This window comes from Akebia trifoliata, chromosome 5 (genome assembly GCF_017979445.1).
Source record: "Akebia trifoliata isolate Shusen 1 chromosome 5, ASM1797944v1, whole genome shotgun sequence".
NCBI classification, from domain to species: domain Eukaryota; kingdom Viridiplantae; phylum Streptophyta; class Magnoliopsida; order Ranunculales; family Lardizabalaceae; genus Akebia; species Akebia trifoliata.
In genome coordinates, this window is record NC_141379.1 from 28516138 (window position 1) to 28528377 (window position 12240).

The following is a 12240-nucleotide window of genomic DNA, read 5'->3' on the forward strand; positions in this document are numbered from 1 at the left end:
TGGACTTATACTCAGGAATTGATTGTTGCCAGATGGATTTAGAATCTATTAAACATCTTGAGGAAAACAAATTTGCCCACATCCACCAATCTCGTGTATTGAATGGCATTTCTAATTTATAAAAGTATCCTTTTTACTTAAAAAACTACCCTTGAGGACCCTTCATCGAGATACGAGTGAAAACATCAATGGTTCCTACACACGTCCATGTCAGGAAAGTGAGATATGTGATACAATCTTGAGGTCCCTTCACGATTATTCTTTCTTTTAACATCAAACCTTGTGTCTATTGGGTCTTCTTGTCTATTTAAGATGCGAGCCCTTTTGTCGTCTCGACTTCAGTTCTTCTTCCTTTCTTTCTCTGTTTCACTACAAAACAAAGATTAACAGTAGTTGTATATGGGCTATTGTGTCCTGGGGACATTTCGCCAGAGTTTCTAATGACAGTAAATATTATTTTGAATAGGCGAGAAACGTCATAAAAGAGAGTTTCAATTTTGATTACAGGTTGTAGTCAATATCTACTTCACAAGCAATAATATGGAAATACATCAAGGTACTACACGAATTTTTGTCTTTGTTTTTAATTTTATTTTTTATGACAAGGGGACACAAATTTATCTGCAACACATCCAACTGGATCTCCTGTTGTTTTCTTCAATTGAATTCGAATCCCATACTATAGCTTCAACAATAGCTCTTAGGTGATCATCCGAGCTATCTTCATCTTGCTTCTCTTTATTGTCGCTTAACATTTTATCCGGCAAAGGTAGAGACAAAACAGGAAGAGATGTAGAGCCCCCCTCATCAGCTGGGGCCACTGCAAGGAAACTTAATGCACTTGCAACATTGCTAATCAAGGGACGTAGGGTAGCCTCCTCATGGAGACACATGTCAGCAACAGCGAGCGCTTGATACAAACTTGTTATTGAGAAGTCCCCTTGAAGAAGTGGATCTGCCATTTGAAGGAATCTTTTTTGGTCGAGCCTGTTCAACAAAATAGATATTCAACTTACATAAATAAATGACTTTTAATCACAGTTTCAATCAACTTGAATATAAACTGGACATGTACGCATGATTGGACCTGGACAGATATATAAGGTATATGACAAGGCTCACTCATCCATAAAGTTGATCTTGTAACATTATGAAAAAGCATGTAGAATCTCAACATCCCTGACTTAAAAAAGAAAATTTACATATTAACAGAAAACCAAACAGCGAGATTCCATAAAAACTACAAAGATGTTACTTTTCCATTGAAATGTAAAATGAGCCATTGAAATATTCTATACTTGCTCAATAATACTTTTCCATCAAAAGTATGAGAAGCTCCAGCTTAAGGCCACCGGACAACAAAAGCACACCTTTAGGTAAATTACAAGAAGCAACCTTGAAGACATTCTTCACAAATGAGACAACTGTTTTGTGAACAGGTTGGTACCAACACAAATCTCCTTAGAAAAATATAATTGAAGACTACTAATTGGACTCTTTTAAGCAAACTAATTAGTAGACAAGGACACTCAAAGGTCCTCCGACAGATCTCCTACCTCACTATGTTGCTTTGATACTCGAACAAGTAGATTTTAAGAGCATTAGCTTAGACTGAATAAATTTACACGGACAATTCGTAAAAAATGGTCTGTCATGAGTAATATTTTTAACACAAAATGATGGGATTGACCTCATAAGAATTACTTCTTCTGAAACAATAGCTTTGATTTGATCCACAACAATTCCAAATTCCAATTCAGGAAAAAAAAAAAAAAAAAAACCTCTAATGGATTCACATTCAAGCAAAGAGAAACAAAAAAAGTAAAGAGCAAGTAAGAAAATTACCCAAGAAACTAATTTTTGCTCTTCTGCTGGCCTAGTGGTGTCAATGGCTCTTCGCCCTGTGATTAACTCAAGTAAAACAACTCCAAAACTGTAAACATCTGATTTCAACGTCAGATGACCTGTTCTTGCATACTCCGGGGCACAATATCCAAGCGTGCCCACCACCCTCGATGATACATGAGTCTTATCTCCAGTAGGACCGAGCTTTGCAAGCCCGAAATCCGAGAGTTTCGGAATGAGTCCTTTGTCCAACAAAATGTTGGACGATTTCAGATCACGATGTATAACAGGGGGATTGACATTGTCATGCAAATATGCCAGACCTTTAGCGGCTCCTGCTGCTATTTTCATTCTTGTATACCAACCTAACGGCTTCTGGTCTGGTGTGAGATCTACAAACAAATATAAGATACGTATTGAAATATGTGGCGTGTATTGAATTATTGCAAATTCAAAGGAAGATTATTACTTAAAATGTTTCCTTCAAAGAGATAATCACAAAATCAAAAGATTAAATATATTTGACATACCTAGAAGATGATCTTCTAGAGACCCCAGTGGCATATATTCATAAACCAAAAGCCTCTGATCTCCATCAGCACAATATCCAATGAGATTAACTAGATTTTGATGGTGAAGACGATGTAGCATTGAAACCTCAACACGAAACTCTCTTTCTCCTTGCAACTCGTTCCTGCTAAGTTGCTTAATAGCTGCAAGCTGATCATAACGAACCAAAATCAATCCTAAGTTTCTTCAATTATTCAAAGGACTCGACTCATTCATAGTAGTTAATTTAGTCCTCATTTACCTGCCCACTCTCAAGGCGTCCCTTGTAGACTTTTCCAAACCCACCAGCACCCAATAGACGTTCATCTTGAAAATTCTTAGTTGCCAAGGCAAGCTCATGGAAGGTGAACATTACTTCAATATGTTCAGGTGAGGTTTCTTGATTAGGATTCTCTGCAAAACAAAGTGTGGATGAATAAGTTTTGAATGACCAAATAATTTTACACTTCTCAATCGATGTTTATAATAATTATGTCTGCGCAAACCTAGTTTTCTATCAAATTAAGCTCATTAATAGCCAATGCCAGTAAGAAAGATCATATCCAAGTGCCTTACAAACTAAGAAGAATGAACCTAAAGGAAGGAAGTGTTTGCAAATCTTGAAGTGTTTCGAAGAGTATTGATTTTCTGACTCCCCCATGTGGCATACTAAAATTGCTCTCCCGATGAAGCATGTACTAGAACCATATAACTTTTTCCCTCGGGATACACAACTGCACATATTTACGGGGATGTGAAGATGTGTATCCTGATGCATACAATATATGGTTCTAGTGAATGCCACACTAGGAGAGTATTTTGAGAATGCCACATGGGGGAGTCAGATTATTACGACTCGTGTTTCGAAACTGATTATAATTGAATTTGATTTTTTTCCTCTTTCTAAAGAATAGAGTCTGAATTATACTGCATGTAACAATAATAACTTTCCTCTCAAAGAAATAACATCTACATCTTACTTTTTTGGCTCAAAGAACTATGTATCAATGCAAATCCTATAGCTATTAATTTTTAGTCTCATTTTATTGAAACCAGTCTTGCACAAATAACTTTACAAGTTACAAGGAAACATAAAATCATAGATCATCCGATAGTGAAAATTTTGTATCAGATGCATTATGAAATGACGTTGGAGTAGGGGAGGGGGATATAGTAATAGTCAAACAGATGTCCACATTAGAAGTTACAGCTTAAAAGCTATGATTTGTTTTTGCACCAAAACAAATGTGAATGGAGGTAGTGAGAGTAGATATGAACACATTTGATCTAATAGAAGATAGTATTTTTTAAGGAAAGACGTTGAGTATGATTGTCTTCCATATATGCTAAGGCAAACCAATTACTCACTCAACATCCGAAAAGCTGGTGGCCATTGTAACCTCTTGCTAGTATTCCTTCTCTTTGACGCCTTCTTATGGGCTGAGAAACATGAAAAGCAACTTATGAGTCGATAAACCAATAAATTCTTTTTGAATTCTTAGTTATGGAACCTTCAAAACACCAATAGAACCTTTAAAATATTAGGGCATGTTTGATTGCAGGGAAAATAATTATCTTGCAAATCACCAGGCAAATCCTTTTTCTCTGTTTGAGTACAACATGGAAAATCACGCGTAAAAATCTAATTAAATTTGGTGTACAAGTTTATCTTATTTGAGTAAGTCTGGCCTTACTAATGGATTCAATGTCACAGTGTTGTACAGGAAAAAATTCTATGAATTTTAAAGAAAAACAAAACCTTGAAAAAGATTATTTTTCACTGCTAGATTTTAATTTTAAATTTGGGAGTTCGATTGGAGTTTGATAACTGTCGATTCTTAAAACCTTGGATCAAGTTAAAAAAATATCAATTTTTTTAGGATCTGAGTATTTCCATGAAATCAAGAGGGCTATGGTGTTGGATTGCCAATTTGATACATATTTGAGCTAGACGGGCCTAGTAAGATTTAAAATCTTACTTAGTTCTCTCTCTTTTTAGAACAATAAAATTAGACGAAGGTATGAATGGTTTCATATGTATCCAAAGAGTTTATTTGTAATTTAAAATATTGATTATAGGGTTTTAAAGATTACACTACTAAAAAAAGAAAATATTTTTAGTAGATTTGGAAACGAAACAAATCATACCTTCCCTGTTGTCTTCTTGAACATAGCGATTGAGGTCAAGTCCACTGTTCACGGTTATCCTATTTGTGATTTGTTCCGGAACATAGTGATTGGGTTCAATTCCACTGTTCGCTGTCACATTATAATATGTTTGAGCTCTTGATGATCAATGTGATTGTTCAAGTCCAATCCGCTGTTGGCCGTAAGATTATTAAATGTGCTGGATTCGTCATTTTGGTGGTTCAAGCCAAATTCACTATTGGTAGTTGAACTATCCATGTTAATGTATAGTGGATATAATTAGAAGGCTCAATCTGCAAAGAAGAAAACAAGAAAACAAATACATCTTAGAGGTCGTGAAAACTGAAAAAATATAAGAGTACTGATAATCTGACTTAGCCACGAGTCAACTCAATTGACCTACCTAACATGAAAGGTTTGGGAACTGTAGATGTGCCCTCCTGGGGATACAGAACTACAGTTTCCCATAAAAAGGTGTAGTTTTGTATCCCGAGGAGAACACATGTAACGTTTGCAAGTCTGTCATGTCACGTGCCAAAGTCAGATTATCACTGATTCAAAATATAAATGGTGAAAAAGGCTAAAATTCAAACAAAAATCACTCAACTACTACGAATTTTTTACAATAAAAAAAAATATATATCACTCCCTCTCTCTGATTTTTTTTTTTTTTTTGTTTTTTTTGTGTGTGGCTGATTTGCTAAAAAAAAAATGCGCTCAAAATTGTAGAGTATTCATTTTTATTCCGAAAATGGTAAATTACTATTTTTGAAATTAAAATATTTTACATAAGTAGGGAAAATTATTATATAAATCATAAATATTTTTCTCTCTACAATTTTAATAAAAATAATTAAAAAAAAATTTTACCTTAAAATGAGCATTGTATCGTTTTCGAAGTCTTAAACTTTTTCTCTACCGGTTAGGTAATTTCCATATCAGCATATAATAATAATAATAATAAACCCTCATATTTGAACTGAAATTAAACATTGCTTAAGGATACCCTTAGATGCATTTTTAACTTACAAGATATGTAGAAGCAGAAGATGTCGTTGGACGATTACGAAGTTATACGCAGAAATTAAGTGCTTTTTGGACGATTGTGCGTCGAAGTTATACGCAGAAATTAAGCGCTTTTGGATGAGTAGGGATCCGCAACGGTGTCCGTTCCAAACAAAGGTCATGTGGCACCCCATTTTTAGAGAGAGAGAGAGAAAGAAAACCTGTATTTGGGTGCGAGATTCCTCCATATAAAATTAAGTGCTTTTGGATGAGTAGCTGGACTGGCTCTGCCTTAACCCTGTTGACATTAAAAAGAAAAAAAAAAATGGTGTACGTTTCCAAATTCCAACGAAGGTAATGTGGCACCCCTTTGGGTTGATCAGTTGATCGTATCTATCTACACACAAAAGATCAGTTTGATTGGTGATGTGCATCCATTGACTATTAGCATTGTCTTAACTGTAAAGAATGATTCCTAATCGTTGGATTTAAACTCTTTTCCAAGAATTTAGATCTATCGGATACAAGTTATCAAACATGACGAATAGAAGAGTTTCTTGGTGACGTGTCCAGTGCTTCACATCCTTTTAACTTAGTGAAACCGTAAGTGTAAATTAATTGGGCAATGTGAGAATTGATGTCAATTTTAATGTTACTTCAGCATGTTCCATTGAGGTTAAATTAAGAGTCGTGCTAGAGTGATGTTAGGGGGACACATGGGCATGCATGTCCGTTGATGCATTTTACTCATATTTAAAAAAATGCATCTGTGGCATGCTCACCACCATGTTAAGATGTCTCCCGTGTGTCCTCATTGAAGTCATTTCAACATTAATCTTAAATTAAATAAAGGAAAAATGACCAAAAAGACCTATTTTTGAAAATATGTACCAAAAAGTTGTTTCAAAAAAAAAAATGGACTATTTAATACTCTTTTTATTTATTTATCAAATATTACTTTAAAAAATATTTTTACAGCGAAAATACTATAATTACCCTTTCAACGATTTTTGAGATTTAAAGAAAGGTGTTTATCTAAGAATATTTGAGGTACTCCTATGTTTCAAAATTAATGACAAGTCTCTTGACTATGGTCATCTCTTATGGGCCAATGAAAAAAAAGATATGGATGAAAAAATAATTCCTAGATTTCTCGTCTCAAAACTAGTAATCTTTAACTCACATAGATGATAATGACTACAATAAAGATGATGATGAAGATAAGTATCATCAGCGTCATCATCAAACTGATTTGATCTATGTATGTTAGATTTATTAAAATATATAAATAGTTTTCAATAATTAAAACATAATTTTAAAACACAACTTGAATATTCATCAAATTGATTCAACTCAAAACATAGCAAGTTGACTTCAATGAGTCAAATAAGATTATATTGAATTTATGAATAGTTTTTAATAAATAATTTTTTTTTCACATAAATATTAATAACCAAATAAATTTGTCACATTTTTTATTTGACTCAGTATATTTTTAGATCAAACCACTTTGTAAAGTTGTTAGAAGGATATTTTAGGTATTTCTCTTAGAAAAATGTTCTCTTTATTGTCACTTGTCGTTTTATCCGGTGAAGATAGAGACAAAACATGAAGAAATGCAGAGCCCACCGTACTCAGCTGGGGCCACTCCAAGGGAACTTAATGCAATTGCACCATTGCTAATTGAAGAAGTGGATCTGGTTTGAAGCAACCTTTTTGGGTCTTGAAAAGTGGTTGTGCTTGTACAAAGATTAGTTAGTAGAGTTCTCCAGCAATCCAAATGTTCATTCTGCCAATCAAATCCAGTAGATTACATGGCCTCTTTAAGGTCTTCTATAGGATATTCTGAATTGTATCTAGATAATTTTCCATTTACCTTACATTGTATCCTCGAGGAGGAGGATGCGTCTCGGCACTCCTATATATGTAAGAGTTTAATGCTTCATCTATTTTAGCCTAAACCCCCGATTGCCTTCCAAAAAAAAAAAACTCAAATAAACGCATAGTTGGACTTGGCTCCCTTATCCATAAAGTTGATCTCACAACATTATGAAAATGCATGTAGAAGCTCAACATCCATGGCTTATCGAAGAAATTTTTCGTGTTAACTGAAAACCAACTAGCAAGATTCTATTACATATTATATATAAACAAAAGTCATCATTATACAAGACTTTTGAGTAGGTCCCTCTCTCTCTCTCTCTCTCTCTCTCTCTCTCTCTGTATCCAGTAAAGAGAAATCTCTGTGAACATGGCAGCCCCGATAGTTACAATCGGACAAGAGCTTCGATCAAATAGATGATTGGTGATAGCAGAACATCTAGAGATAAGATGTTTGAGTTGGGCATTCAAATCAAAGGTAAGATCTCACCGAAAACTCATAATCGCTAGTTTTCTCCGTCATAGAAATCCTCATCCATTTTCTCATATGTGTTGAGATCTTGGGTTTCAACTTTCAAGTGATTCCTCTCTCTCTCTCTCTCTTCCTTCAAATTACAACAAAAAAAACCCTTGATATTTTGGGTTGAAGATGACTTGATTGGAGAGGGGAAATTTTAGGACTTTTGGGGTATGGGTTGAAGATGAGGTCATCTTGATCGATCATAGATTAACTTCGAATCGGATAATATAGGCCTAGGATATCCGACAAGTCAGTCGAATTCGGATTCGAATGTCAATGTATTACATCCGATCGGATTCAGATTTGAATTCGAATATCAATATTTTTTTTCGGATTCGAATTCGGATATAGACATATCCGATCGAATACCTATCCGTTGACAGCCCTGAGTGGATATAATTAGAAGGTTCAATCTGCAAAGAAGAAAACAAATACACGTTAGAGATTGTGAAAACTGAAAAAAATATAATATAAGAGTACTGATAATCTGACTTAGCCAGGAGGTAACTCAATCAACTTACCTGATGTGACAGGCTTGGGAATCGTAGATGTGCTCTCCTTGGGATATAGAACTACAGTTCCCATAAAAAGGTGCAGTTTTGTATTTCGAGGAGAACACATCTACGGTTTGCAAGTCTGTCATGTCATATAAGTCGATTGAGTATGCCACGTGCCTAATTCAGACTATCATGACTCAATTAAGGGTGAAAAAAGGCTAAAATTCAAACAAAAATCACTCAACTACTATGAATTTTTTACAATCAAATAAAAAATATCACTCCCTCTCTCTCTTTTTTTTTTTTTTTCCTTTTACTGATTTACTAAAAGATGCACTAAAAATTGTAGACTATTCATTTTAATTTCGACAATGGTAAAATACTATTTTTAAAATTAAAATATTTTATATAAATAGAAAAAATTATTATATAAATCATAAATATTTTTCTTGCTATAATTTTAATAAAAATATTTAAAAAAAAAATATCCGCCTTATAAAATTTAAAGATACCCTTAGATGCAATTTCAACTTACAAGACATTTAGAGGCAAAGCTGTTGTTGGAAGAAGAGAGAGAACCTGTATTTTGAGTGGCAGTTGGCTCCATATATTCTTTTATATAACTCCAACTAATTGCAGAAATTAAAATTTATTTTCTTAAAGTCAACTCATGAGGAAAACTAATATGGACTTGGTCGAATCTACCTAGAAATTAAATACTTGAAATTGATTGTTGGCTGATGGATTTAAAAATCTATTAAAGGTTTGTTGACTTTGAGAAAATAAACTAAATATGAAAATGCAGTTGCCCACCATTTTGAAACTCAATATTTGGACCTAAAAAATGTTTTTTCTTGAATTTTTTTTGTTTTACAAACCCAATCTAGACAACAAAATCAAGAGGATTGAAGTGTCATTTGTACCAATGTGACCGTCCATGTGGCTCTAATGTGGATCTTGGACCAGGCTCTACATGGTCCCCCGATATTGATCCAATAAGGATCGGATCGGATTCTTATTAGACCAGGCTTTTTATTGGGTCTCAATATTAAGATCCAGACCTGATCCATTAACAATTAAATTAGGTCAAACCCGATTATATGTATAATCTAAGTAAATAAACTTATTTGTTTATAACTATATGGCTAATTTTTATAGCCTTATGGTTATTTCTAATTTGACCTATAAATTATTTTAATACGGGATTTGATAATAATGCTTTGATGTTATGATTCTTTAAAGGTTTGTTGACTTTGAGAAAATAAACTAAATATGACTTAGGAGTTAGTTGTTGTCCGATGGATTTAAAATCTATTAAAGATCTTGAGGATTTTTTTTTTGCTCACATCCATCAATCACATGTAACCACGTGTATTGAATGATATTTTTAATTTACAAAAATACCCTTGTTAAAAAAAAAAATAAAAAAAAACTACCTTTGTATGCTTGATGTGCAAGCACCGAGGGATCTGTGAGCAAAAAAACGATTCGAGCTAGAGATTTGTGGAGTGCGAGTTTGGCGACCACCACTTTAGAGACTCCGCAAACACATTCGTCCCCAAATTTTCTCTCACACGATGTGAATTTATTCTTCCAAAACTAAACTTAATCATTAATAGCAATTTAACGGTAACAAATCTTTAGAATTCTAAACATGTTAAATCAGTTACTATTATACAAAAAAAAAAAAAAAAAAAACCTATTTCTTGCATCCATAAAAGGAGAGCTGCTATTGGCACCCCAACTTTACTTATTACACCCTAATTAAAAAAAATAAGTAAATGATTTACGTATAATCAATTAGAAAGAAAGAATTCATATTTGCACCCCTATTGGAAAGAAAGAGTTCATATTTGCTCGTCAACTTTTAATTATTATCGATCATTTCTTGTTTTTTTTAATTAGGGTGTAAAAAGTAAAGTTGGGGTGTGAATAGCAGCTCTCTTTTTATGGATGAAAGAAATCACTGTTTTTTTAGTATTAACTTGTTTTTAAGAACTAATTGTTAAATTTTTTTTTTTTTTTTGGGTATAGAGTTCTAAAGATCTTGTAAACTTGTTCGTTACCCTTAAATTACTATTAATGATTGAAGTTAGTTTTGGAAGAATAAAATCATAACGTGTGAGAGAAAATCTGTTAAAATTTTTATTCCTTTTGGACCAATGGGTATGCTGGGTCTCTAGAGTGGGGATCGCAAAAATCGCACTCATTTATAAAGTTAGTTACTGACGTTTACATATATCGATGCTTCATATCTTGTTATTTTTATTATAGAATAATGTGGAAGTGAGCACAATATTTATTTTTTGTTTTTCTATAGTACTTGCTACGCATGTGGCCATTAAATTTGGTCTCGTATATAATATAGAGTGGTTTACAAAAATCGAACAGTCCACGATTCTTCAACTTGTAAATTAGGGTTAGAAGTTTTGAAATAAACTGATTTTTTATGAGGATGATCACTATGGTCTATAACTTGTAATCCTTATTTTAAAAAATGTTTGGCACAATGTTTGACTCTCTTTAGGACTTCCAAACACTTCCCATATATATGAGCCGTTGACTCAAGTTATGACATAAGATCTTAACCGAGTATACACAAAGTGCAATAGTTAAGATTTTATGCATATCTCAACAATACATATCTCGATGATACTTATCTCAAAAATAACTTTTAACCATTAAATTTTGTGTTTACACGATTAAGATCTTGTGTCATATCTTAAGTGCATGAAACCTAACTCATATATATATAAGTGGAGCTTTCGTCAAATAAACTGATGAACACCATAAACCAGTTTAAATATGTTAAGATGTTTGTCCAGTAAACCTGAGGATGATATTCTTCTTAGGTCAAACAGTTGGATGGTCCTCGAGATGCATAATTTATATTTAGAGGACCATCAACGGTGTGCATATGAGAAAAAGAAATTCTATGGGATCACATGAGGATATTGACCGAGACGAATGTGGGAAGAGAAAGGTCATGGTCGCCACGACCTGATGCACGTTAGCATAATCCGTGGTAAGATTCTAACGTGCGCTAACTCTAAAATCGAAAGAACTGTTGAGATGGTGAAAGAGAAGAGAACAACTCGACTTGCTCTATTGGCCTCACAATCTACAAATTTGGTAAGTTTTAATCATGTTCTTGGAGGCATAGTGCGTTTATACCAATAATGATGAATTATTTTCTTAATTTTCTACTTTTTTTTTTGCTAAATTCTATTTTAATTGTGGATGATTCGAAGTGTTCATGTTGGAGTTGTATTTTGAATTGGGTTTCTATTTTAATAGGATAATTTGTGTGTGATATAGTGTTGCTATGTGTTGTTATTAGGGTGTCCTGAGATAGTCTCTTGAGTCTTGATGAGTGGTAAATGGGTATGTTAGGTGTTTGATAATATGCCAAGACCAAGTGAATTACTGTTTTGGGTATTCTTTTAAAGTTGTAAAGCTTTGGTGGTTTTTGGGTGTTGGGTTACTAATGATTTAATTTATTGCTAGGTAGGTTAATGATGGTGATGATATTATATTTTGGCTGTATTATTAATAGTTATGTTTGAGGGTTTAGTTTCAATTGTTTTAAGTTTCTATAATATATAAGATTGGATTCGTTAAATTGAATGGTTAGTTAGAGTCACTATAGTGAGGGTTAGTGTGAGGAAGGTTTGTCGTTAGACTTCATAATTATAGATTATTTTATGGTGTGTAGTTGCTTAAAAACTTTGGTTGAGTCGATTTTAATAGTGAAGAATGAATATTATTGTGCATAGTGGGAATGTGTGATGAAAG

At 33.4% G+C, this 12240-nt stretch overlaps 1 protein-coding gene across 1 annotated transcript in view; it reads right to left on the reverse strand.

Moving 5' to 3' along the window:
• Positions 1-617: 617 nt before the first annotated feature.
• Positions 618-12240, reverse strand: part of LOC147401971 (putative serine/threonine-protein kinase PBL25) — a 59755-nt gene continuing 48132 nt past the window's right edge. The window contains exons 2-8 of the mRNA XM_086444459.1: positions 4543-4835; positions 3763-3834; positions 2657-2808; positions 2376-2565; positions 1846-2237; positions 1313-1407; positions 618-987 (exon numbers count right to left, since the gene is read on the reverse strand). Coding sequence (XP_086300585.1) covers positions 618-987; positions 1313-1407; positions 1846-2237; positions 2376-2565; positions 2657-2808; positions 3763-3769 — 1206 coding nt within the window. The 5' untranslated portion in view covers positions 3770-3834; positions 4543-4835. The remainder of the gene's footprint in view (positions 988-1312; positions 1408-1845; positions 2238-2375; positions 2566-2656; positions 2809-3762; positions 3835-4542; positions 4836-12240) is intronic.